Source organism: Dermacentor variabilis, chromosome 3 (genome assembly GCF_050947875.1).
Source record: "Dermacentor variabilis isolate Ectoservices chromosome 3, ASM5094787v1, whole genome shotgun sequence".
NCBI classification, from domain to species: Eukaryota; Metazoa; Arthropoda; class Arachnida; order Ixodida; family Ixodidae; genus Dermacentor; species Dermacentor variabilis.
The window spans coordinates 133,022,736-133,050,089 of NC_134570.1; the positions used below are offsets into that span (position 1 = coordinate 133,022,736).

Below are 27,354 nucleotides of genomic sequence, written 5' to 3' on the forward strand. Positions count from 1 at the left end.
TTCTATTGGTGTTAGATTTCGCATAAGCATGCCCCCCTATGCAATAGTATGTTGAAGTTTAAGGGTTCAATAAAAGGTGATGAACTAAATCTAAGTGCAAGAGCTTTTTTTTTACCTATGACTCCCACCCAAATGCGACTTCCATGGCTGGCAAATCAACCCCTCGCCTTGTGTTAGCAGCAGAATGCTATCGCCACAGTGGCAGCTTAATAAATTGGGGAACAATATTTTTGTCTATAGATTTTTTTTTTCTTGCCTGCATGTAAGTAAAATTTGGTTTAAGTTTGTCATTGCAAAAAAGCCCAGTTTGTGGTCCTTTATTGAATAAACCATTGTGTATAGTCGAAATGCAGAAATTTGTTCTAAAATCCTCGGGTGATATGTTCTTGCAAGTAGCACGGTAGTTCATTACTATAAAGAGTAATCACAGCAGATAGCGTTATATGGGTTTACACACTAATATATGTGATCACGAACTTATTAGAAACATGTAAGGCTTGAATCCTTCTGCACACTTGATCAGGTGTGAACGTGCAAGAACTGCTTGTACTGGCTGACTTGACTGCACAGTTTTGATTTACTTTTATTCAGCGTGTCGTTTTATACTGTTTTATCTCCAGAAGAACAGGCCATTTGCCTGCTTTTCGCATTTTCGCACAAGTTTTACATGACAGTGCAGGAGGGTACGTTGTCACGGTGCCACTATAGCAAGCAAGTAATTTACTTAATCTACTAGCTGTAGAGTTAATTACCTTTCAAAGCAAGCGTTATTACAGATGCAGTAAGGATACAAAGTCCGCAACATAGTTAATGTTTACTGGTTTCTGTGCAAGAAAAGAAAATTCTCCAGAGAAGAGGTGCAACTTAACGTGCATGTAATATTTATTCAAGCCACGGATTTAATGCTATCGTAGCAAATTCATTACGATAGCCTACACTTTTTCTCTGTCAAATCTAATAATACATAAGCTTTCAAGATGCATCGGCAAATTCACGCTTGAAAACCGACAAGAAAATGCAACTGAACGGTACCGCGTTCAGCATAACGTTGAAACTTCGGTTACTTTGCTGTCTTGTCATTTGCCCTTACCGAGGTTGAAATAATTCAAGCTGCTCCGCAAGCGCGATTTTTTCATGCTACTGAACAAAAGAAAATTGTGACGACCTCGTCGTTTGGTGGGGATCGAACACCTCCTAGTACTGACAACTCGCAAAGGCGTACGAAGCAAACGTGAAAATGCACTTCATTTGCTGCGTAGCGTGTCAACAAACGCACAGAAACGGGAGAATGGAATCTGCAGGACCAGTTTTTTATTCTCCCTTACCGTATGTACCGAATTCGGCAATCCACGTGTCCGGCATTGCACTTGTTGTGCGAGACGCCATTTTTTAAAACAAACCGGCGAAATAGCTTCGCGATACCTCTTCGCGTAATTTCGACGGAAAATCGCAGCGATCGCTGCGACGGTGCGACTGTGCGACCTACCGGTTGGTCGCAGCCGAAAATCGGCGGGTCGGCACTGCGACTGTGATTTTCATCGCAAACGACAGAAATCGCGCTTCCGGTGCGACGAAAATCGCACCATGTGAAACAGGCTTCATACGGAAAGACAGAGAATCGCGGGGGGGAGAGGGAGGTGTAGCTGTCGCAATTCAATCTAACATGAAATTCAGTGTTTTAAACAGTATACCTGACCATGAAAGCGTATGGTGTAAAGTTACATTTCATATAAAGAGCATATTTCTGGGTGGTGTATACCGACCTCCGAATGCGCCGCCTGAATACCTAGACGTTATGCACGACAACATTGCACAAAACACTAATTCACGTTCCAATTTTATCATCACAGGTGATTTCAATTTACCAGGTCTAATCTTTCGCGCAACAGCTCTGATGCAAAAAGTGCTGAGTCGCTATTGTTTATGTCATATACCTTCTCTCTAGACCACCTAGTTTCCAAACCGACTGGAATAGCTGCTCTGTCATGTTCTGTGCTTGATCTCATTTTCGTAAGCAGTCTATTTCAATATAACACATTAAACCTGGAAAATGGCATTTCGGACCACAAAATGATTGTATTCTCCTGCCCAATTTTAGAAAACCGTGAACGCGTTAAGCCATCGATTGCTGTTATGAGGGATTACTATGCTATCTCAGAATATTTAATCGCCTGCTTTCTGCAATTTTTATTACTTGATGACGTAAATGAATTATGGTTACGCTTTAAGCATATTGTACACTTTTGTGAAAAAAACTACATTCCCTCCAGAAAGAAACGAGTGAGCAGAGAACATCCTTGGGTACCGCGCGAAATAATACATTTAATACGAAGAAGAAGAAGAAGTATTTTAATGGTTGGAAAATGTAGAGAGGTCGGCCGGATAATGGAGCATCTGGCCTGCTACTCTACGTAAGGGAAGGGGAAGAGGGGAAGAAAAAGGGTCACGATGGGACTCACGCCTGGACTCACGCCTGTGATACCAGTTGTGTAATGTGTCCTTCACCTCGTTCCTCCAATTTAAAACGAAAAATTAAAAGGAAGCGCAGAAAGAAAACCACGCGTGACCGGCAAGATCTCGTACGCTTATTACAAGATAAGATCCACATGGCCAAGGAGCGTTTTTTCACAGTTACTCTGCCTTCTTACATGACGAATAAACCACAAAAATTCTTTCGCTACCTATCGAGGGAGCGGCACACCGTATCGCAGATTACTGTTTCGAACGAGACGGTTGTTCAGCCTGACGTCATAGCAAGCAAATTTAATGTATTTTTTCAATCTGTATTTAACAGAATTACCGTTAACGGCCCCTCTCCACGGTATAAGTTCGAGAATCCAATGCCTGAAATAGATATCGACCAACAAGGAATTGTTCGACTCTTACAAAAACTGGATGTAAAGATGAAATGCATTTTTGCAAAAACATGCAGTTTGGACGTCGAAATACTTATACGCTATTTACAGGCGATCTTTGGAATCTTCAGTGATACCTGACGACTGGCAAAGGGCCAAAGTATTACCTGTGCACAAATCTGGCTCTAAACTCGTCGTAACTATTGACCTGTTTCAGTAACATGTGCATCCAGTAAATTGTTCCAACATATTATTTATAAGGCCATAATATTGCACTTAGAGAATAATAACCTACTATACAGCCGGCAACATGGATTCCGTTCAGGTCTAAGTACTATTACTCATCTGAGTTAACCCATGTTGTAGCTGCCGCAATAAATAACAGAAGCCAAATAGATGCCATTTTCTTAAATTTTTCAAAGGCTTTTGATGTTCCTCATCCAGATCTTATTACTAAACTAATTGCCATTGGTGTACACGAGAAAACAGTATCATGGATCAAGAACTATCTCGAAAACAGAAAGCAATGCGTAGCTGTGAATATTACGTCTGATTACATCAACGTTTTTTCTGGTGTTTCACAAGGCTCGGTTCTAGCGCCCCTCCTATTTCTGATCTACATCAATGATATTCGTTCATGCGTTTAGCCGCCTATTCAAATGCGCCTATTCGCCGATGATTACGTAGTGTACACAACAGTGAATACCCGAGAGGATCAGGTAAAACTAAATGAATCGTTAGCTGCTATACAAAATTGGTGCCACATTTGGGGGATGAAACTGAATGCATCAAAAACTACCAGTATCTCCTTCACACACAAGAAAAGTGCCCTTCAGTTTACATAGACAATAAACAATTTATACCCCTAAGAAAATACGAGGAGATCACATATCTCGGAGTCACTCTTACAACGAAATTAAATTGGGAAACTCATATAAATAACATATATGATAAGGCCCTAGGTAAACTACATTTCTTGAGAAGAAAACTTAGAAACACACGTCCTAATGTTAAATTAAATGCATACAGAACCCTCAATGGACCCACTTTAGAGTATGCTGAGATTATTCGGGCCCCGCACCAGAAGTATTTAACCGAGAAACTAGAACGCATACAGAACTCAGCATTGAGATATATAAATTCACAATATTCACGTCAAACGAGCATTACGAACCTGCGCGTCAAGGCTAACGTTCAATCACTAACTCAACGTAGAATGATTTCCAGATTAAGATTTCTATACTTGCTTTATCACGGCTCCTATCGGATACCACAAGAAGCAACATACATTCAAGCGCCATTCAGACTTTCTGCCCGAACCAACCATAATAAATCAATACGACACCATCCCAGCCATAATAACACTCACAATGTGCTCTTTATTCCCACACGCCATTTCCCATTGAAACATACTACCCTCTAGAGCCGTAAATTGCCCATCTGCCAACGCATTTACTGACAGTATTGAGAATCTGTGACTCGAATGGTGATATTACCTGTATTTCATGCGCAGCCTCTGTAGATGCATTCTTATGGTAAACGCTGTTTCTCCTGCTTCCCGGACCGCTCAATTAAACAGTGTATATGTTTACTGAGTATGTTCATTTTTGCGTGCGCTGATGATCTTTGTTTTGGAGACACTAGTTTCACTTTATTCTTTTGTTTTGTACTGTAGTCCATGTTGTAACCCCTCCTGCATGGGCCCGACGAGGGCCTGCAGTATTGTAAAACAAAATAAATAAAATTGCGAAATGAGAACACAGAGAGCTGTGCTCAAACTTCGCATTACGGAATATGTTAATCATCGGTGATTTTTTTTTACATCCTGAAAGTTGCAACTACCGGCACTTCCTCACGCGCGCCTCTGTCCTGTTTTCTTTTCTGCTTGCTTTCGCCGCACTTTCGGCGCGCTTACTGAAGCTACAGCCATGCGAGACCACGCACCAGCTGACCACGTCGCGGACATATCATGAAACTTGTTTTGGCTGTTCCTAAATGTTTGCGCCGTACCAAGTGTTGGTCGCGCAATCGCGACGCATGTTCGTTTGCCAAAGTAATTGAGCTTATTTTCTACAATGAATGTTTTCCTGCTGTCCGTTTCCATGCAGCAGCAGACAAAAGAAAAACAGTCCGACTGCTTTACGTCCCACAAGGTAAACGAGACGTCCCGGATAATGAAAAGTGGCTACGATAGGTGGGCGAACACCCTCCGTTTTTTATTTATGCCGTCCCTCACCATCAACACACGACCTCTGTCTTTACTTTATATTCGTCCTCAAGTTCTCAAATTTAGCAATCCTTTTACCAAGTTCTCAAATTTACCAAGCCAGAAAAAGCGCTGCCTGCTTTTCCTACATAAACTGCTTCATCGAGAGTACCGCCATCTTGAGATCAGAGCACCGTCTATCACCGAGACCATTACTCCGCCATGCTGGTATGTCATATTGCGCTATAGGGTGTACAATAGACGTGCTGTAGACGACGGGTTGCTAGTTTTCTTGTTTTGCTGAGTGATCTCAACAAGTTCTTGTGATTGAGAAAGTTTTCAGCGGGTGGTTACTAAAATATGAGCTTCGATATAGCGTCAGTATCATACGGCCATGGTCCCTTAAGCGCAGCCAACTCTCTGCCGGCATTAGAAATAGGAGACTAGTCAAGTATAAACATTTTTCGACATGTAACATACGAGCAATGCGTTATCATTGTATGTCCAGCCGTGACCTTCTATTAAGGTATCGCTTATGTGAAAACAGATATGTCTCCGTGTGCTATGCGGTGTGCAGCACCAGCCTGCATCTAAGTGCACGAAACTAGTGAAGCACTGAGGAAACAGTGTTTGTGGGTAGTTTTCCTGCTCCTTAAATTTTCGCTGTGCCATTTTTGAAGCATTGCTTTCCTGGAACCCGGGCACAGACCTCCTTGAAAAACATTACTGTAATATATCTCAACGAGGCAGGCCGCTAACAAGGCGTACTTGATCAAACGATGTGGTGATATCAAGTGGCCGCAAATATGCCACGTTCAAACAGACACTCGCGACGCGTAGAAATAATATACGTATTCTTAGCTTTGATTGGTGCCTGTGCAACAGCACCTCGCCGATCCAAAAGTGGTGAAAGCGAACAATTACTCCTTGCAACAGCAACTTTATTTTCCGATGTAATGCAGAGCGCGATGCATTTGAGACACACTGGTGGGCTAGCTGGGTTATAGATGTGCATTTGAACATAGTGCACCATAAATCGAGAGGGATTGACCAGTTAACAAGACAAAGCGCTATAGTGTTTTTACTGTGTCGGTCCCTTTCGATTTATTGTGCACTGTATTCATGTAAGCACGTTGAGCAACGTCGGTCAAATAGCTGTCCAAGTTGTTTCAGAAGCACGAGAGAGCCCATGTGGACTAGAGACCATGTGAGATCGCACCAATCGAACAAGGAAAACGTTACAATGGCAATAATTCAAAATATCGCCACCACAGTTCGAAGCTGTCGCTGCGAGAAACGGGCATCCGCACATACCAGTGCGAGGGGGAGAGCGGCGGTGGCGCTGGTTCGAGGTTACATTCCCCATCGCCAATCAAACAGTGTATATATTTCAAAATAAGAACGGCAACATAGAGCATTTTAATAAAATAAAGTGAATAAAAATTCGCCGGCCACTCTAGGATTCCGTCAAGTGACCTGCGGTTTAGAAGTCCAGTGATTTACCACTCTGCTTTACAGGAAGCATGAAACTGGCTTGGCGCGAATAATTTACCTTCCTAACAAGCAGACAACCTTTTATTTTGTCCTTAGATGTCTCGCACAGGCATGGTGGGTGCGCTTTCGCCCCGCAACTAAAGCTTACACGCCTATCAGAGAGAAAAAAAATGTCTGTATCTAATAGTAAGCCCATCAAGCGGCACAACACTGGTTTTATTTTACGAGTGTTACTTTTAACATCGAAGCAAAAACTCTAAGGTCAGCCGCCGAGCCGCGACCCCGTACATGCTATTATTGCTGACATTGACAGCAGTTTCTTGCTTTTCGCGTCAGGTAAAGGCAACACAACCTTAGTTCAAAAATGCCATCCGAATAACACGTCTGTGTAATAACATTTCTCAGTCAGAGAAACGTCAGTTAGTGCGGCTTGCAGCTTTACACATTGATAGAAACACTGACGCCGAAGCTAAACAATAGTTATTTTTTTCTCGTCAAACATGTTTATTCAACATCCCAAATAGGGTGATTGTGTGTAGACCGATTTAGCTGGTACGGTAGACTTCATCTTCGGTGGAAAAGAAAAATATCGGCATTGGCGTTTGGCGAAAGATACACAGCCTGTATATAACTTCAGAAGTTTATTTACTATGATTTTCCTTATACATTAAGTCAAGCGCAATCGTGTGAATCGTCTCAGTTTAGTTATCGGTTCGATCATAGCAGTGAAGGACAGGCTTCTAGGGCCCCATTAGAAAGCGTTAGAACGACTGCTGGGCTTGTTCTTTTCGTGTCGACTACGCACAACTGCAACAACATGCAGTCATCGGACGCGTCATCGCTTCGAAACAAATATAAGTCCGCTACAGGAACATGTCGCGGACACTGACATACAAAGAGCGTTGAACGGCGCAAACATGCACTGCTGCTGAGCCATAAGCCGTCGTTGACGCCGTACGAGTAAGAAAAAAGAAGAGGAAAGCAAACTGCTAAAAAAATAAGTCATCATCTTCTCTTGCGTATTTTCGTTCAAAACCACTGACATCAGCACATTCAAAAGGAAAATGCAAGTAACAAAATTTATATCAAGTGTAAAGAATATGCATGCATAAAGGGAGCAACTCACGTACCTTTATCCCGAATTGCGAAACGAAATTGACATTTGTGGTCTCGTAATATACCGTTATTTGGGACATGAATCTAGTATCTTTCCACCTAATTGGGCAAGCAGTTATTATTCAACAGTGCAAATTACTTACGCATTCGGCTCTGGGCGGTAGAAGCGCCTCCAGCGCAGTTTTAAGCGCGCGCCGACAAACTCCTTTGAGAAGCAGCGCGTGCGCAGAGCACACCAGTCTGACCCAGTGTCGTAGCAGGGTAACCATTGTCTCATCTAGTGCGAGCCAGATCACTTCAAGTAACCTCACCGATGTCCCAGTGACTCCCAGGGACGCTATTGAGACACTGGCGCTTACTGGTAGTCACAGGGACTTAAAATATATTAGAGCAAAGTTGTTAGCCTCTAGTTATTCATGATTTTTCGGTCTGTGCCCACTGAAAAACAAACAGAAGCTGAAGAAGGCCCTTCATATGTCTCCGCGTTACAGAATTATGTTTTCTCGTATATTGGAATTACAATTCTATGCTTTAGTGTCTGCAGGTTGTGTGTAAATCTTGCCTTACAAATCTTGTGACGAATTCTACTTCGAGAAGTTTAATTAGCTCAGTAACATACTTCTGCCATGTTCTGAGCATGTAAGCTGCACCAGGTCCCGCACAATCTCAATTTATAGCGATAGCCACAACGGGCGAAAAGACAACCACGGCGCCTTCCAGAAAGAAGCACGTAAGTGGAGCAACTGCAATTGGACGTATTCTTTAATTCGTATCATTTCTGCTAGGGGCGCCCAAGGCGGTTAAGTATTTGATATAATTCTACATATAACAACCGACGAACATAGTTACTATGCGATATTTCTTTAAGAAATAAAGAGGTCATTGTTTTTATTAGACTTCTGTTAATAAACTGTGTGCTTTATTACATAAACAAACGTTTCGAGATCTCACTTACATTCGGTAAGCAGCAGCTAGTCGGTATCGATTGCAGTGCCGGCCATTTATCGATTAAAAATTTTCAGTGGTTATATTTGCGAACGGGGTGGTGGTTTCGTTGAATCAGCTTCAATTGGCCTCGTTTTAATTAAATAACAATAATAATATCTCAGCGAATTAGTGCCTCGAACATTCGATAACCGCCGCCAAGTGAACTTTTCTGAAGACATGTTGGCTTTCCCCCCTGCTCTCGCTGAACACAAGGGTTTCAAGGAGGCCAGAGGTGCCTAAATAGACCACTAGGCAAATATCTTACATACATATCTTTGCGTTGTAATAAAAAATGCCCCATCGTTTCTATACCTTTACCGCTGCAAGCACATGTTTCTTCTTCCTTGTTGTATCTCGCTCTTTACGTGCGTGTCCTAAGGCATCTTGATCTCGCTTCAAAAAGTAAATAGCTTCCCTTTGAGTTAGCACATGTTGCTAGCACAAACCCATCAAAAGATCCCAGCTTCTCTGACTTTCGCTCGACGTTCTATATATAGCCATGTTGCTCATTATACTGGTGGCATACACGCTGCTAAGATTCTCAGTTATTTTCCAACCCTCTGAATGAACGTTCTCCCTATAGAAACGTCTGGACACGCTCCCGGCCTATTTGTTTTCTTGCATATTCCTCAGCCATTTATAAACAATTCTGTTCGAAGCTTCCCTTACTTCAAAACTTGTTCAGTCCATATCAGCCTGCGAAGCTTCATTTGAAGTGTTCCCGTGAGCGCCCAGTTCGAGGCGACCCACTGACCCTCTGTTACCATCGAGCCTTTATTGCACCTCTGACTTCAAGAAAACAACCGCACTTGCATATGTCAGCCCTAGAACAATTACACTTTCCCGCATACACCGGAGCTCCTCGTACGTATTTTATCCCCATCGAGCCTTGCGGTTCATTATGGCCGCATTTCTCTTCCTATTTGCTAAGAGAATCGAATAGCCTGGACCCCTGCGTAACACATATGCACATATGCTAAGAGAATGGAATCGTTGCCGAAACATCGTTGCCGAAATTTGTAACCGTTGTAGAAGAACTGTTGCGCAATAACTAGGTTATGCTAGCTGGAAATAACACACCACTCACGTCGTTGTATAAGCTAAAATGTGTATAAGCATTGTATTTCCCTATGAAATTTCAGCCCTTTTTGCCAAATGCACTGTTTCATTCATGTTTTATTTCCTGTCATATGTGTATATCTGCTTCGTGTCGATTGCAAATATCATTGTTGCAATTATGTAAACCTGTTTTTATCGCTATTTGTGCGTATACAATAAATGACCAAGCTGTAAAAATCCCACTGAGATTAACAGTATCTGAAATAAATAAAATGAATAATAGTTTTTTTCTGTGTTTCCATATATCTATTGCCTTCGTTTATGCATATACCAATGTACTTATATTCCTTTACCCGAGGTAGTTCCTGGCCCTGTATTGACACAGTCGGTTCACTGTTTTCATTGAATACAATAACGTCGGATTTTTGAACGCTAAATTGCAGACCTAAATTCTCTCTTTCCTGTCCACAGATATTAGCTATACGTTGCATGTCCCTCTTTTTGTTAGCTAGCAGCACAAGGTATGCTACATAAAACAAGCCTGGAAGCTGCTTCTCTACTATTGTATCCGCCTGTTTGTATGAAGTATTAAACCCGTTATTGCTTCCCTTTAGCCGCCTTTCCATCCTTATCATGTATACCATAAACAGTAGCGGGCATAGAGGGAACTCGTAGATCAATCCAGTGTTCCTATAAACTTCCCCATCATCTCTTGCCATTCAGTGCAAACCGTATTCTCTAGGTAAGTCTCTCTTAAAAAGGTGTATACAGTCATTGCACAATATGCAAACATCCCACAATATGTTGCGGTTTACGTTGTCATACGCTCCGGTAATGTAAAGAAAGCCACATATAGCGGTCTCCTTTCTTCTCTGGCTATTTCAATACGCTGAGTAAGAACTAATAAGTTATCTTTCAGACGTCTACCGATTCTGACTCCATTCTGAAGTTCCCCCAATATGCCACTATTCTCTGCCCATGCTTGCAAATTTAATGTAATCGCCTGCATTGCTAATCTGTACATTACGGATGTAATGGTCAACGGTCTATATGAGTAAACTGAACATTTCTCCTCGTTGCATTCATATATTAAAGTCATTCTACTTTGTTGCCAACTGTCTGCTACTCGTCTATATTTTTACGTTTTGTCTACTGTTTTCCAGCCCAACTTCTTTACTTTTTAGTCATAATTCATTAAGAAGCCTAACGGGAACCTAGTCTAACCCTGTGGCTGTGACCTCTGGAATTTTTTCTTTGGCTTCCTTCCAGTTGAAATTCGTCAGCACAAGCTCCCTTTCCATCTCGTTCTCTTTCATGCTCTTTTCTTCCTCAAATAACTGCTAGTCCTTGTTTTGGAAAGATTCGGCTCTTATTCTTCGGATATAATTTATTACTGCCTCCCCTCTATTTTGTTTCCATCTTTATCTAGGATATGTTGTTTCATTGTTCCAGAGTTCCGGCCTGATTAGTTTATGTGGTTCCAGAATATTCTACGTGTGCCGTTCTTTCTCTCCAGTATTTCTGACATCCAACGTTCACTTTCACCTATTACCTTCTCTTGAACCAGTATTCGAACCATACATTTTTTTCTCCCGGTACATTTCCCATTTTATGGCTACTTCATCCTGCCGCAGCAGCAGTTTTTTTTTACCTGCTTGTATTCCCGTGACTCTTTCGGTCGTTCGCCGATCGCTTTCCGTATCCCCCTGTTCCACACGGTTTTCGGTTTCTTTTTTTCCTTTCCAGGGAACATTATGCTTCTCTTTCCATGTTTCTGTCGCAATTACACTGAGAAGCTCACTATATTCCCACTCTCTGCTTGGCCATTTCGGAAGCATTCCTCGACTCTTGAGGCTATATTTGTTATTTGTTCTGTATTCAAACTAGGTCTGTCCATTCTTCGCTCCTTGCTCTCTCTGCCAAGTACATATCCCATTTTCAAAATGATGTGTTTATGGTCAGTCCCTGTGCTGCTGTAACCTTTTTCATCAATGACCATCGTCGATTGTTGGTTTCCTACTTCCAACGTTGTCTGCCCATCCAACTTAGGCCCTATATTCATGATAACGAGGTTATGTTACTCGCAAAAATCTATCATTGTCTTCCTGTTGTTGTCGCAAAAACCATCCAGATGCAGTATGTGGGCACGTTTGTCACGTAATAGGATAATTTCATCGTTACTACCGAAGCCTCTAACATCAGCACTTATGCATTCCGCTAACTCGTGATTCTTCTCTCTGCATTTTGGCCTGGTCCATAAATACGTTACGCCTATCCAAGTTCTCTGTCGACTCATTGTGCCTGATAGCCAAGTATGCTGTTGGCATTTTAAATTTACTCTTTTCCATTTGGCACCCCGATGGATGAGCATTCCGACTCCCCGTCCGTTTCTTCCCGATTTGGTTTTCTTGAAGTCTTCCCTAACATTATTCTCAATCACTCAAGGTTCTTCTGGGTCGCTAAAGTGCGTTTCTGTAACTGGATACGCCCTTATTTGTCCTCGATATAACTGCTGCTCAATCTCTACCGATTTATCCTTTCTTCAGCTGTCCTGCATGTTTATGTAGCCTAATGCTTGGCGAGTTATCTTTCGTGTTTTCCTGCTTTTTCTGTTATTGACGGTGATGCCATTCTGAAGTTGCACTAGGGGCCTCCTTCATTTCCACCTACCCTGGCCTTCTGCGTCCCCTTGGCCTCCCATTAAAGCAGCTGCGAGACCAGGTCACGCGCGGACTTCTCCGTAGCGTCACTAGATTCCACAGCGGGTAGCGAAAATGTGAGAGGAACCCGGTTGTCACTTGACGCGTTTTGCAGCGTTCACAAGCATTGATGTGCCGTCCATTTGGCAAGCCACGCGCAGGCTTTGCGTAGGTGGCGCTAGATGGTACCGAATTTTCGGAGAAAATAGTTCAAGATGTATCTATTGGTACTGGGTCCAATTTTTATGGAGTGCAAATGGCATGGGAATGCCGCAAATGCTACGACATCGTAGAAGTTCAGCAAGAAACGAAGCAAGAATGTCGTCTGTTTCCACTGTTGTTTACACTTTATGTGGACGTCATAGGAAGAGGCATCTAAAACTTTGAATTAGGGTTTGATAATCTTACATTCATAATGGGCAAAGGGAGCAACAGAGGTTCCCTAGACTGATGTATGCGGGCGACATAGTGCAAGCGGAGATGGCAAGAGATTTACAGAGACTTGCGAATATGTGTGGCAACATAGCCAAGAACCTAGGCGTTCAGTTTAACAGAGAAATTGGGAATTATGTTTAATGACGAGACGACTAATTACGTCTTATCAACTGCCCACCGAGTCATACCCGTAGTCAAGCAACATAAATACCTGGGCGTATATATCAACAAAAGAATTACTTGCTCAGTCACCCCCACGACGATAACCTGAAAACAAAGGGGAAGCTCATAGCAACAGTAATAAAGTAGTCAGCACTTTGCTGCTACAATAAATATGAAGTGGTGCGCGGAAACGGGAAACGAGTAATGGTGCCAGTGCTAACATTCTGAAATGCTATTCTGAGCTTTAAATCGGATATTTTGTAGGGGGTGGAAGTTAAACAAAGATGGGTAGGCCGGTCGGGTTTAGGAGCTCATGGCAGACCGACAAATAATGTAGTGCAGGCTGACATGGACTGGGTCTGTTTTTGAAGTCCGCACGCGAAGAGCGAATTTAATTTTTCAGAAAGACATGGACGAACATAAATAGATGGTTAAATTGTACAAGTATTTCCAAGTGAAGAACTGACACAGAATGGACAATGGGGTCAAGAAAGTTAGCCACCAAGTACAGGGTAGCTGAAAGTGTAAATAGCTAACCAGAGGTGATCAAATAGATACAGAAAGAGCCACTGAACTGGATGCAAAGAAAGCGAACAAGTAAGACCGTGGAAATTTACAGGAACGGGCAAAATTTAATCATAAAAGTAAATATGTACGATAACACGAAGGGAAGTGTCTTGCCATGAGGCTCGACCTAGTGGCCTAAAAACAAAGAAACATACCGGGGGAAATATTTACAACATGATAAGCCATATGTACGCTGCAGCAAGAATCCAGATAGCACACTGGACATTGTAATGCAATGCGAAGGTATTCACCCAGTGAGACCCGTAGGTAGCGTAACGTTCCAAAAGTACTCGGATTTAATGCCATCGGAATGCCATTTAATGTTGACGGAATGACAAGCAAAATAAGTTTAGAGCACTAGTGTAAAAAAAGCAGGGAACCAACCTGATCCAACAGATACAACCTGATCTGTTACAGGCATAGGCATTGTTACAACGTAGAGAGATAAAGTTTAAGGAAGAGAAAAAAAAAGTTAAGGAGATGTGTACGAAAATGGCAGGAAAAAAGCGCGCGTAGCATACATGAATAACTCAAGCAGGCTAGGTGACTAGTCGTCTCCGCTCCGTTTCAAAGGGGTGCCAATAAATCATCATCATAAAAGCGCGACTGAGGAGCCAAGCTGCAGTACACACCTAATACTTAACTCCTTTCGACGGCGGCACTACGATGTGTCCCTATATTGATTAGATGCTAAATACATTGCCATCGAGAGTCATTGTGAGGCAAGTTCTGCAGTATTTTCCGCAATGGGTTTCCATCAGTCCTTTGAGCAGTTTTTGGAACGGACCATCTGCGCTGCCTATAGTGGCGATAACAGGAGCATCGCAAGAAATGTTAATAGGGAAAAAAACTGCAAATGAATAATTGTTCGTTTTATATAATCAATCAGTACGCTGCCGGTTTAGTTAATTTCTTTCGCATTGATGTTGGTGTAAAAGCAGGCTAGTACAGCTTGACGCCAAAAACGTACCACACCGACGCGAGTGAAGCGGTAGGGTCACGAGGTATCTTTGTAAAGAAAAGGTAAAGAAGAATAGTTTAATGCTCACTTCACATCGAACGTAATCAAAGCCACGTCGGATAGACATCATATTAGTTTATTTTGCCTCTTGCGTAGATTGCTCAATGAAGGCGCCACGCTGAATATGTGTCCGCCATAATAACAATTAAGCCTTGTGCGCAGTTCACCTCTGCACGAGTAACGGGTCGTTTTTTTAGTTAGTGCATTGCAGACTACTCTATTCATCCTTCTTTGCACGAACGGGGCCAAGACATAACAGAAGTGCTTATTCTAAGAGTGCGAGATAAAAAGTACCGTAATTGCGAGGCACAGCAGTTATTTAGTGATATCTGTAAAAAAGGGTTGCCAGGGCTTTCCTAGTTTCGGCACGTCGTCCTGGCACAAAGACAAGGCGATGCTCTTGGCTTCTCAAGTAGTCTTCTGGTCATCGAACACTTTAGGGGGATCCGAGACGCTGGACAGTAGGAGCATACCTCCATCGATGAGCATCGTGGTCCCCGTGACAAAAGCGGCGTCATCGGATGCCAAGAAGGCGATGCAGTGGGCCACTTCTTCCGGTGTGCCCACTCTTGCCAGGGCATGCAGAGGACTCGCATTTTTCTCCCTCATCTGCACGGACGCAAGGTTCACACAACAAAGGCCCGTAAGAGTGAACATTTACCGCGAATGTAACCTGGCACATCAAATCCAAAACCAAGAAAGGGGCTAACAGATGGAATAGCACACTGTGGTATAAAGGTTATAAACACGGATAATGTACCTCAGAAAGCCTGGACTGGAAGCACGCAAGGAGACAAGAGCGTTAAACTTCTCATTGAAGAATAGTAAAGTTTACGATGGTGCCATAGGCAGATGTATGAATCTCTAAACTGTGTTTCTGGCGCTAAAGTTTAGAGCTAAAAATTTTAGGCACCTTATTCCTCTTTATAACCTTTATACCACACTGGCAAATCAAATGACGCTTAAACGCACTGCAAGCAGTGCGTTTAAGAGGTAGAGTGGATAGAGCAGCAGTAATACAGCTGTAGAACGACCTCAATATCTGAGTGCATCCTTTCAACTTCTGCATCAGAGCCTGAAATGAATTTGAATGGATACAGCACAAGGCCTGAGACCATCAAGAAAAAGGGACCACTTGTACTGCATTAGATGCATTAGATTGTCCACAACTTGAAAAAGTTGCGAACAAGCTTGACGTCCAAATGGTTTTCTCGGCACCTAACAAGCTGTTGAAGCTTTGTGCCCACATTTTTTCCCAAAATGCAAAGCTCGTTTGCGAAAGAAGCACGCCAGACCACTTGTGCGTTGCATGGTGGGCGTCATTTATGTTTACATAGGGGAAAACAGTTGCTGTGTTAATGGCCGCCTAAGGTAACACATATTATAGAATAAGGACGGTGTGGGTTCACACCACCCTCTAAATTATGCCTCATGCTGCTGCGTACAGCGATTTGTGGATACGCGTGGGGTAGGAAGAAGGGATACATTAGCACGGGACATGCTTGAAGCCTTCATATTGTTACGTGGAAGCACAGTAGGGAAAGTATTTAGAAGGAGTATTTACAACAGGTAGCAAGCACTCGCCAACATGGAAGCCAGCAAACATCAACCAGGGCACGTCGTCGTTTCCAGTTCAGCCAGTGACGTTTATGGGAACGTGACAATAAATCGAAAGAAAGGTCGACATCATTTTCGAATAGCACATAGTATGACCCCCGCTAGCACAAGCGCCGGCCCGGTGCCACGGAGGATCCATAGCAGAGGATAGCTGGTAATTCTTGAGTCTTAAATTGTGGACGACGTGGCTCGAGAACGGAACAGAAGATGAAGTGGGAGTGATTGACGCAATCTAGTACGGGACGTCAGTCACTTTTCGAAGGGCATCGTATGGGCCCATGTAGGGAGGCGTCAGCTTTTAAAAGAGGCCCATTCGCGGTCCATGGTGGTGGTCTACAGCAGCATGAGGAAACCCGGAGAAAAACGTTCCACGCGGTGTAGCTGGTTGTAAAGGCGGTCCTGATTTTCCTTGGGAGTACCTAGTATACTACGGGCTATCTGCCTCGCGCTACCAGCGCGTTCATTGACGTCGCATTCATATTCCCTAGTTAAACTTGCACGGGAAGGAAGAAATCTGTCCAGCGGTAAAGTTGGTTTCCGCAAGAACAAAAGGAAAAAGGGAGAGTGTTGAGCAATGACATGGCAGGAGGAATTATAAGCGATCGTCACGCATGGCAGCGCAAGGTCCTAATCAAGGTAGTCAGCCGACCCATACTTCGAAAGCATGTCTGTCAAGGTTAGATTCAAGTGCTGCATGAGGCTGTTCCTCTGAGGATGGTATGACGGGGCGATCTTGTGCTGCGTGCTGTAGCAGCACAGCATGACGTCGACATCTTCAGACAGAATAGTGACGCTTCAGTCAGTCAGCAATTGACGTGGTACACCGGGTACTAAAATTACACCAGGGAGGAGAACATCCGCCACGTATGTAGCACAGCTGGTAGCCAGCACTTTTCATTGCGTAGCGCGTCGCGTAATCGGTGGCGACGGCAACCCATTTTTTTCCTGAAGCAGATGTAGGAAAGGATCCTAGAAAGTGCAAACCGATACGGTAAAAGGGTTCACATGGGATGTGGACGGGCTGAAGTTATCCAGCAGGAAGCATGGGCAGTTTCTTACGGCGTTGACAGCAGCAAACAGACGTGAGAGAACACCCTGTTGAGCAGGCTAAGCCAGACCAGTAGATGTGACGGCGCAAGCGGTTATGTATGCGAGTGACACCAGGGTGGGCAGCCGTTAGGGCATCGTGACGCCCACGAAGAACTGTGAAGCGCAGGTGGGATGGTACAACTAGAAGATCAGTACCATCAGAGTACACGCTTCGCCGATATAATGCACCATCCTTTAGCGCGAACATGCACACGTCGCTGGGAGAGGATTCCAGGCGTTCTCTTATTTATCTTAAGTAGGCGTCCTGACGCTGTTCGTCCGCGATGTTTAACAACTGGCTCACGGAAAAGACGCAATTGACGGATTCGGTGCTCGAAGAGTTGTAGTCGGCCACAGGATTCTGTGACTAACAATGCGCATCTCAGTCTTGTGTACGACCACGTAGGAGCACTGTTGCCGGCGCAGTGCCCATCGAGCGGATCTGCCTGTAGGATCTTTAGTAGAGGCGAGCCAACAAAGGGCATCAGGGTCGGATATTACTGTGAACAGTTGGCCTAATAGGTAATGACAAAATTTTGTAATTGGCTATACAACAGCAAGGCATTCGCACTCTTTAGTTGAGTGGGCACGGCGAGAGGCAAAGGAGCATATGTGTTACAAGCCCCTTCTTGTTTTTCATTCAGACGACGCACTTCGCGGCCGCGAAGCTTCCATCGGGCGAAACATGCTTTCTTTCCTCTGTCAAGGCCACCGAGCAATGCTTCGTCTCCACGAGCCAGTCAGCGAACACCTGTGAAGCTGAATCTTCGGACCTGCACACTTGGAATATGCAACATGCTGCTTTTCGCGGGCCGCCATCGTCTACGTCATCAGCTCTGATGCATATATGTAAGGAACCCCCGCGTGGGCTCGTCAGTGGGCACGGCGAGAGCCCAAGGAACCTGCGTCTTACAAGCCCATTCTTGCTTTTTTTATTCAGGTGAGCGACAACCTGTTCACGTATACTGTAGTGATGATGTTTCGCTTTTGCTTTTGCCATGCCCACGACAATTAGAAGTGTTTCTAGCAACCTACCATTATTTCGAAGACCTGCTCTGTTCTTGTGGTGATGTGAGACTTAATCCTTGTCCTGATAATGCTGAAACTACTGATACCAAGCTGCAAAAAATATTGATGAACTGAGTGACCTAAAACAATCACCCAGTCTAAACAAACACTTAGATGAAGCGATTGACAGAATAACATATATAGAAAAGAAACTTGACGGGCTCCCTTTAACTGTCACTGACTTTTCACAAAGAGTCTATGAAATACAAAACAAACTGTCAGCTTGGATCCGGAAATACAGGAGCAGGAGAAGCAACTTAATTGTCTACTTGGTGAAAGAAAGAAAAATGATCAGCAGCGCGAGGACTAGAGGCTTTCATGTCTGAAAGGTGTCTAATACTAAAGGTGTCTAATACAACCACCGCGAGAATTCAGAGAACTAGGAAGCCCGTATAGATCGAATGCCGCCAGTAATATTTAAACTGTTGCATGGAAGGGACAAGAGCAGAATCCTTAAAAACTGCCGAAATCTAAAATGGACGGAGAAAAGTATTTTGCAAGAGTTCTCACCACGGGTTCAATCAACACGCAAGAAGCTTTGTACAAGCGCCCAACAGCAAAAAGCAAACGGTAATAAGGTCGCGCTGTTCTTTGACAAGGTAAAGATAAATGGAAAGCTCTTTCCGTGGAATGAGACTCGCGAGGAAAGGGTGCCTGTTAACGCTCAGTGACCACCTTGTCAGGGTTCTGACAGATCTGGCAGGCATGCGCCCACTGCGGAAATGCTGAGCCAAAGCATAGACGCCCGTGTCACTGCAAGCCCGTTTTCTTAGCTAAATCGCAATGCAAGAAACGTATGGAATAAATGCGATGAACTAGAAGGTCTTCCTATCACACACGATTCAGACATTGCAATCATAACTGTGGCAGCAGGTCTTGTGGCAGCAGCGGCAGCGCAGCCAATATATTGTCTTAAACTGTCCTGCAGTTTTTACAGTTGCTGCTGTTCTTGTGCTGGGAACGTGGCTTTGCTCGGATCGACGTAAGCACCTGTCTGGAATCTAATCGTCAAGATCAAGCTACCTGTGACAGTTTTCTTCACCAAGTCCTGCGTCACGGCCCAAGCAGCTCAAGCGCCACCATCCGCTACATAAAAAGTGGTCGCCAAGCGCTTCCTCGTCTTGTGGCAGCAGCGACAGCGGAGCCAACACGCTGTCTTAAACTGTCCTGCAATTTTTCACAGGTTTGTGTAGTTTTTCTTTTTCTAGCTGTAATATCCGATCAATTTTCGTATTCTCGCTGCTGCTGCTGCCTAAATTTTTGCACCATATCGAAAATCTTGGTTGCGTTGCTTTTCGTCCATGTCGCCGTGCCTGCCTGTTAACTGTCTCAGTTATGAGTGCCTTAGAAGAAGAAACTTGCGCAAAATGTGATGTTGATATTGAAGCTGATGCTCATTTCATTACATGTTGCGTCTGTAGTAATATTTACCATCTTGGTGAATGCTCGGGAATCGCCGAAACGACTTTCACATCAAACGGGAAAGAGTATAAAAAAGCCTGGAGGTGTCAACATTGCCGCAAGTGGAAAACAAATGCGCCTTGCATGCATAGTAATATAGAACCCTCCATAGCTTCTCGGCTTCTTGACATCAACCGTAAGCTTAATGAATTATTACCCCTAAAGAAAACGGTGGACGGCATTGAGGCATCATTGCAGTTAATGTCAAACAAATATGACGAAATACTTGCTGAAGTCTCGAAGCATGATGCTGAAATTAAGAGCATGAATTCCAGGCTTTCCAAGTTTGAAAACTCCGGTGCCAACGACGAGGTACGAAAGTTGTCTGTTGAATTGAATGATCTGGAATACCAAAGCAGGAAACTGAACCTTGAAATTCATGGCCTCAAAATGCGCGAAGATGAGCCCCTAATAAACAAAATAAACGTGCTTGCGTCAAAGTTAGGACTTGATCCACTGACCAGTCACTCTACTCTTGCCGTGCACAGGCTTCCTTCTAACCTTGATAAGATTCCCGGTGTTATCATAAGCTTTGAACAACAATCAGTAAGGGATCAATGGCTGAAGAAACCTAAAGTACTGCCAACAGTAGAAAAAGGTGTTTTCATGTTGGAAAACCTAACTGCCCGTAACAGGGCGCTATTGAAGACCGCTAAAGACTGGGCAAGTGCCAATGGATTCAGTTTCGCTTGGCACCGTCGCGGAAAAGTGTTTGTAAGGAAAAAAGAAGACAGTCATGCCCACACGATCACCTGTGCTGTCGACCTTGATGAACTGAAATCATAAAACGTGTTTGATTTTTGTCTTTCTACTACCATGTCTTTCACAGGCTTGTTACCTCCGTCAGATTTTGTTGATTATATTGGAAATTGTCATAATGAGGCGACTAAATGGTTTCACCTAAACTGCCAGCCTGCTAGAAATAAAAAAGATGAACTTGATTTTTTTCTTCGAAAGCCTCAAATTTCAGTTTGATTTCATAATGCTGTCTGAGACGTGGTATGACCAACGCTCTACCCCATGGTGCCTTCCGAGCTATCAATGTTTTACTAGGTCCAGAACCACTTCGCGGGGAGGTGGTGTTAGCATGCTAGTGCAAGGTAATCTTTCAGTAAATTCCATTGATGAATTTTGCCTCCTGACGGAAGACTGTGAAGTCTTATCTGTGCTGCATGCACGAACAATTTTTTATGTGTTCTACCGTCCACCCAATGGAAATGTCGAACGATTCTTGGCGTTTCTGGAGAAATTATTTTCATATGCACATGATCTAAAATGTACAGTTGTTTCGGTAGCGATTTCAACATTGACGTGTTGACTGATACCGCAGCGAGTCGTGAATTTTTGCTTTTGTTGCAAGCATATGGCTGTCATAATACTATCTCAATCCCAACTAGGTTCACAGCTAACATATCTACCTGTATTGACCTTTTTCTGACAAACTTTTCCCAAGCTGACACAAAAGCCAGTGTTTTCACGTATGGTTTCAGCGACCACATGCCCATCTTCCTACGTCTCATCCGTAATAATAAAAGAGAAAACAAATGTAACTTCACTTATCAACCAATTACAATGCACCAGCTTGCACAGTTCTGAAATGAAATACGGCTGATTAACTGGGGGATTTTGTTGCTGCAGATAATGCAGATGCTGTCTATTAAACATTCTTGCACACTTTTCGAACTTGCTACGAAAACCATTTTCCACTTCGTACCAAACCTTGGCGTTCTTCGAAAATCCGCAAACCCTGGATCACGACAGAATTGCTGCGTAAAATTAAGGTTAAAATTAAATTATATAATAAGTTCATAAAAACGCGGATTCCACATGACCTGCAGGTTTTGAAATCATTTCGGAACCAATTAACAAACAAGCTTCGCCGCGCTAAAGGCCGCTATGATCTCAAATAGTTTCAATCCTACTGGAATGACAGTCGGAAATTGTGGAAGCGGGCCAAAGTTTTGTTGAATCGTGTGCCTGATTATCAGCCTCGAACAGGTATTTTGGAAAATGGCAATGTAGTTCCAGACGTGTGTTTGCCTGACACATTTAACAATTATTTTACCAGCGTTGCAAGTGCACCTATCAACATGAATGCTAGTCGTTACTTATCCGTTGATTGCTCCGATTCATTTTTTTTGCACCCAACGAACGTATCACAAATAACACGCAAGTTCAGTGAACTCAATACCAGCAGCGTTTGTGATGTCAATGATATTCAGATTAAGCCTGTGAAATACGTCTTAGATTTGATTGCGCCTGCATCAATGCACGTCTACAATGTCTGCCTTTCTTCCGGTGTATTACCACGTCAGATGCAAACAGCAAAAGTTTTGGCTTTGTTCAAGAAAGGAGATAACAAATTGTTGACAAATTATAGACCAATTTCTATTCTCCCCGTATTTTCAAAAGGCTTAGAAAAAAAGTATTTTTCTACGCATTTCTGATTTCCTCGAAAGCAAAAAGTTTTTAACTGATTGTCAGTTTGCCTTTCGTAAAAATAGGTCTACTCAACTTGCCCTGCTTGAGCAAAAAGAATTCATTTTGGATAATTTTGATAAAGGCCTTCTTACTCTAGGCATTTTTATAGACTTTAGCAAGGCCTTTGACTGTATTAACCACGACCTTCTGTTACATAAAATGAATCGCTATGGTATTCGTGGCATCGCTTTCGACCTGATTAGGTCATATCTGTGTCATAGATGCCAACTTGTGCAAATTAATAACTTTTCATCCGAAGTTAAATCAGTTTATATTGGCGTTCCGCAAGGTAAAATTTTAGGCCCTCATCTCTTTCATATCTTTATTAATGGTATTGTTAATGTAGATTTCCCCACCAAGTTTATTTTATAGCTGATGATGCAACCGTGTTGTATTCCTCAAGTAATGCTGTAACACTGCTTACAGTTGCGAATTGTGTGCTTAAAAATTATATACTTGGTCTGTCGAAAATGGGTTGAAAATCAACACAGAAAAAACTAAAGCAATTTTGTTTCAAGCTAAGAATGCTCTCCTGAAGGATGACATTAACCTTGGCTCTTCTAAAATCATGCTCGTGAATTCCATTAAAACCTTAGGTGTTTTCTTTGATCATGACATGTCTTGGAACTGTCATACTAATTTTTTAACAAACAACCTTTCTCAAGTTTCAGGTCCTCTTTTTACTATTAAGCAGATTCCACAGAAGGTAAAACTTCTGCTCTATAAATCTTTATTTTTTTTGCCACCTAAATTACGGCTGCCTGGTTTCGGGCACAACATCTGCCACTAATATTAATCGTATCTTTCGTCTGCAAAAGAGAGCCATTCATTATTTAAAGACTTAAAGATACTTAAAGCTCCTAATTTCTTCAATTTTCGCTTAGCGTTAACATGTGGTAAGGAATGCCAGAAAAACATTAACCACGTCAGGTCTATAGCCCCCTTGACATGAAATAGAAGCTATTATGCTACAAGATTTCCGGAATATTGGTTTGTGCCATACCCATGTACCAACTATGCGAAACAAAAGCTTTCATACACTTTACCGCATTTATTAAATAAGTTAATGAACGATGGTACTGATGTTTTTTCTTCCAGTAAAAACAAGTTAATGAATTACTTTGGTGCCTATTAGCCTTTAATCTCTGTATAAGTAGGCTTCTTTTTATTGAGTTTTGTATTTTTTCTATTGCTATATGCTGTATGAACACTTGTATGAGAACGTTTATTGCTTTTGTTTTGTTATTTTTCTCTTACCCTCCCTTTTTTTGCCATGTGTTTGTTTTCTGCTGCTGCTGTCCCGAGAAGGTTTAAGGACTAGTCAAGTTGCTCTTTTGTAACTTGTTTACTCATATCTTCCATAAACTTATATATTTATGGAAATAAATTCATTCATTCATTCAAACATGGCTCGTGAAAACATGGCTTGTGGGAACATGGCTTGTGGAAGCAGCTTGTGCAGAACCAAACCTAAGAGAGGCGTCTTGATTAAGAAGATATGTGAAAGGTTAGGCAAGCACTGCAAAGTTCTTTACAAACACACGAAAATAAGGGCGGAGCCCCATAGACCGCGAGCATCTTTGGCAGATTTTGGCAAAAGGAAATATTCCATGGCTCGAATTTTCTCCGGGTCATACGGTACGCCGGCAGCCACAATATGACCAAGGATCTTAATGCGGCTACGGCCAAAATGGCACTTCGATGAATTCAGTAGAAATTTCACGTGACGGAACACATGAACAATCGCTGAGAGGCATTCGAGGTGGATATCGAACGTAGGCGAAAGCATAATTACATTGTGTAAATATGAGAAGCATGTGTACCACTTGAACCCATGAAGCAGAACGTCCGTCAATCAATTGAATGTGACTGGCGCATTTCTCTGACCCAATGCATGACCTCGAGCTGGCAAACCCCATAAGGGTTTTCAAAAGCCACTTTCTCTCGCTTTATTGGATCCACAGCATTCTGCCAATACGCAGATCGAACGTCAATAGAAGTGATGTCAGCGGCACCGTACACATAATCTAGGAGATAATCAATTAGCGGTAACGGGTAAGCGTCTTCTTTCGTAATGTTGTTGAAGTGGTGATAGTCTACTCAAAAGCGGCACGATCATTTCTTCTTTTCAACTAAAACAACAAGAAACCAGAGGAACTGTTGCATCATGGCTCGATAATTTCCTTCGCAAGCATCTTGTTCACTTCCTGATGGATAACGCTTTGCTTAGACGCAGACACTCGATAGGGGCATCCTTAAACGGGGCTTGCACGCGCGACTGTGTGTATGCGATGCGCGACAAGAGATGTCTGGCTCGAAAGCAGATTAGCGAAGTCGAAAATATCTCAGTACGACTCCAGAATACGTCTAAGGGCTTGAGTGTGCTCAGGCGGCAGGTAATTGGCGATCATTCTGCAAATTTCGCGACTGCCACGTTGCCAATAGGCCAAGCGGCTGCCAAGTTGTCGTCGGATAGCCCTTTGGAAGATATTTACCATTCAGTACAGAAGCTTCTGGCTGAAAGTTATGCAGGGGGCAAAGGTGGGCTACGAAAAGCTTTGTAAAAGTACTGGCTTGATGAAGCAAAAATTCACAAGTTGAAGGTAGGTTGTGGTAGCCGTCATGATCAGGATCATGTATGATACAAAGATACCCTGAGCGAGCAAGACGTCTCTAAGGAGCGTCACGTAGTAGTCGCCTTCTGTAACAAGTGGCAAACGTAATTCGACATACGTGACGGTTCTAGATGGTAGGTGAACAAAGACATTTAAGCGACACAGAGGAGGTTTGTTACTGCGTTCGCAGATACGTGGCAGTTCAAGGCGGAAGGCACTGGCGGAGCACTCAATCAGAGAACAATTGTCAGAAAGAAAAGTAAGTCCAAATATCGGGTCGTGAGGTCACGACGCAACGACCATAACAATAATGACCACTTGGTTTCCAGCAATGGCAGCGCGAGCTGTGCCCATCCCAACAGCTCTTCTTATGATGATGATGAAAACTGGCACTCACAGCAGGGACGTGTGCCCCAGTATCAACCACAGCTCTGACAGATGCGCTGTCGATGATGACCTTAAGAATGTTCTGGTGGGCACATAATGGAAACCAAGGATTTTTGCGTCAAGATAGACACTGCACTGGCTCCTTCAGAAGCTGTGCAGTCTATTCCGGCGAAAAGCGACGTTTAAAGGAGAGCGGCAACGGGTCAGCGAACGAGATGGATGGCGATGCGGCAGGGGCTACTGGGCGTAGTTGGTACCTTCCTCAGGGTTATTGGGTGCAAATTATTCGGTGTGGGGCGGATAACGGCTTGCAGTACCGAAAGGACCAGAGTAAGTAAGAAATGATCTAGAGGACTGGTAGGGCCACTGGCCGCAGCAGTAGCAAGGAATGTGTCCAGCTCGGCTGCAGCATAAACAAATAAACGATGAAGATTATGGTCCGCGACGACGCCTCTGCGGGAGGCATCAGTAGTGTACATGGCGCAGACGGTAGGGTAGAGGCCAAGGCTAGCAAACTGCTGGTGTCGAGGTCTCGGATACCATGGGTTTATAAGAAGCCAGATATCAGGCCTTGAGTTCTCGGCGGAAGATGCGCGTCACGTCGCTTGATGTGGATGCGTGACAATATGTTGCCTCGTGGGATGACATTGAAGCGGTATTGGGTAGGCGCTAGAACTGCGGAGAGAAGTGCCGACATTTGCCTTGCTCTAGGCGACGTCACTCCTTGATCATGCTGTCAACGGTGGTCACCTTGGTAAAGACGAGCAAATTGAACGCGTCGTCAGCCATACCCTTCAAAGTGTCCGCCACCTTGTCAGCATCGGACACCTTCTGGTCAGCTTGTAGAGTCAAGGAGAGCACGTCGTGTATGCACAACAGGTAACGCTCAGTTGACGTCTGGGTACATACCGCCAGTTGTTTCTTGGCGGCAAGCTGTCGACCAATTGGGTTGCCGAAAAGGTCGCACAGCTGCGACTGGAAGGCGTCCCAGGTGACTAGATCGTACTCGCGGGTCCCAAACCAGAGGCAAGGGGTTCCACCGAAATAAAATATTGACAAGTGTACTTGTTTATCTTCTTCGGGTGACCGCTTCTCAGTAGACAACAAATGTTAAACGTCGTCGCTCAAGGCAGGACGCGCCTGTATGTATCGGAAACTTCTCCAATGTTTGCTGTCACTAAAGCTTCCGTAATCTGATTGCATGAGCGACGCGAATTGTGCGGTAATGTTTGGAAGACACGCGCACCCCAGTGATTACTTTGGACCCTACGATGACTCATGTATTATTTTTTTTATTCACATACCTTAAGGTCTCTTTACGGGCATTACATAGGGGGTTAAGAAAACCCAATAAAGTTATCATATTGCATAAGACAGTGAAAATCAGAACAGCATAAACAAACATGCACTCAGGAAAACAGGGAACATATCTGGATAAAACAAATGTTTGACAACACGCACACACGTGGACCACAATGCTCAAGACAATGTAAAAACGAATACACTTCTGATAATAATCTGTTAAGGACCAACACACGAGAAGCCCTTCAGTTTGTTCACAAATGCGTCGTAATCATTTTCGCAAACGATTTCTGCAGGAAGTTTATTCCAATGATAAATGGCAAGGAACACTGGCGAATGACGCCTAATTGTCGTGTGAGCTATCTTGGGTGGCACTTTGAGGCAGTGCGCTAATTTGGGGGGGGGGGGAAGAAATGCGATGTGCTGGTTTGGTGTGAGATTCTGTGAACGGCGAAGGATTGTGATAGAGCTTGTTAAAGTGGCATAGCAGGGTGACAAGTTTTCGCTGTTCAAGTACGCTTACAATTAGAGATGATTTATTATCTGTGATGCTGGAGTAGCGAGCGTATTTCCTTGTGATAAACCTAGACGCCTTATTTTGATGTGATTCCAGTTGACGCGCTTTACACGCTGATATTTCCTACGGTCGCTGACTGTGTTCGCCGCTATGTTTGTGCGTTTAGTGCAGCCTGTTTTTCGGGGTACTGGTTCACCCAAAAAATATTTACATTCA

The 27,354-nt window shown here is 43.5% G+C and overlaps 2 protein-coding genes across 2 annotated transcripts in view; both read right to left on the minus strand.

Moving 5' to 3' along the window:
• LOC142576295 (putative oxidoreductase TM_0325) overlaps window positions 1–27,354 on the minus strand; it is a 389,068-nt gene that overhangs the window by 71,698 nt on the left and 290,016 nt on the right. The window lies entirely within an intron of this gene.
• LOC142573826 (putative oxidoreductase TM_0325) overlaps window positions 15,010–27,354 on the minus strand; it is a 76,313-nt gene continuing 63,968 nt past the window's right edge. The window contains exon 9 of the mRNA XM_075683067.1: window positions 15,010–15,210. Within this exon, the coding sequence (XP_075539182.1) occupies window positions 15,010–15,210 (201 nt within the window). The remainder of the gene's footprint in view (window positions 15,211–27,354) is intronic.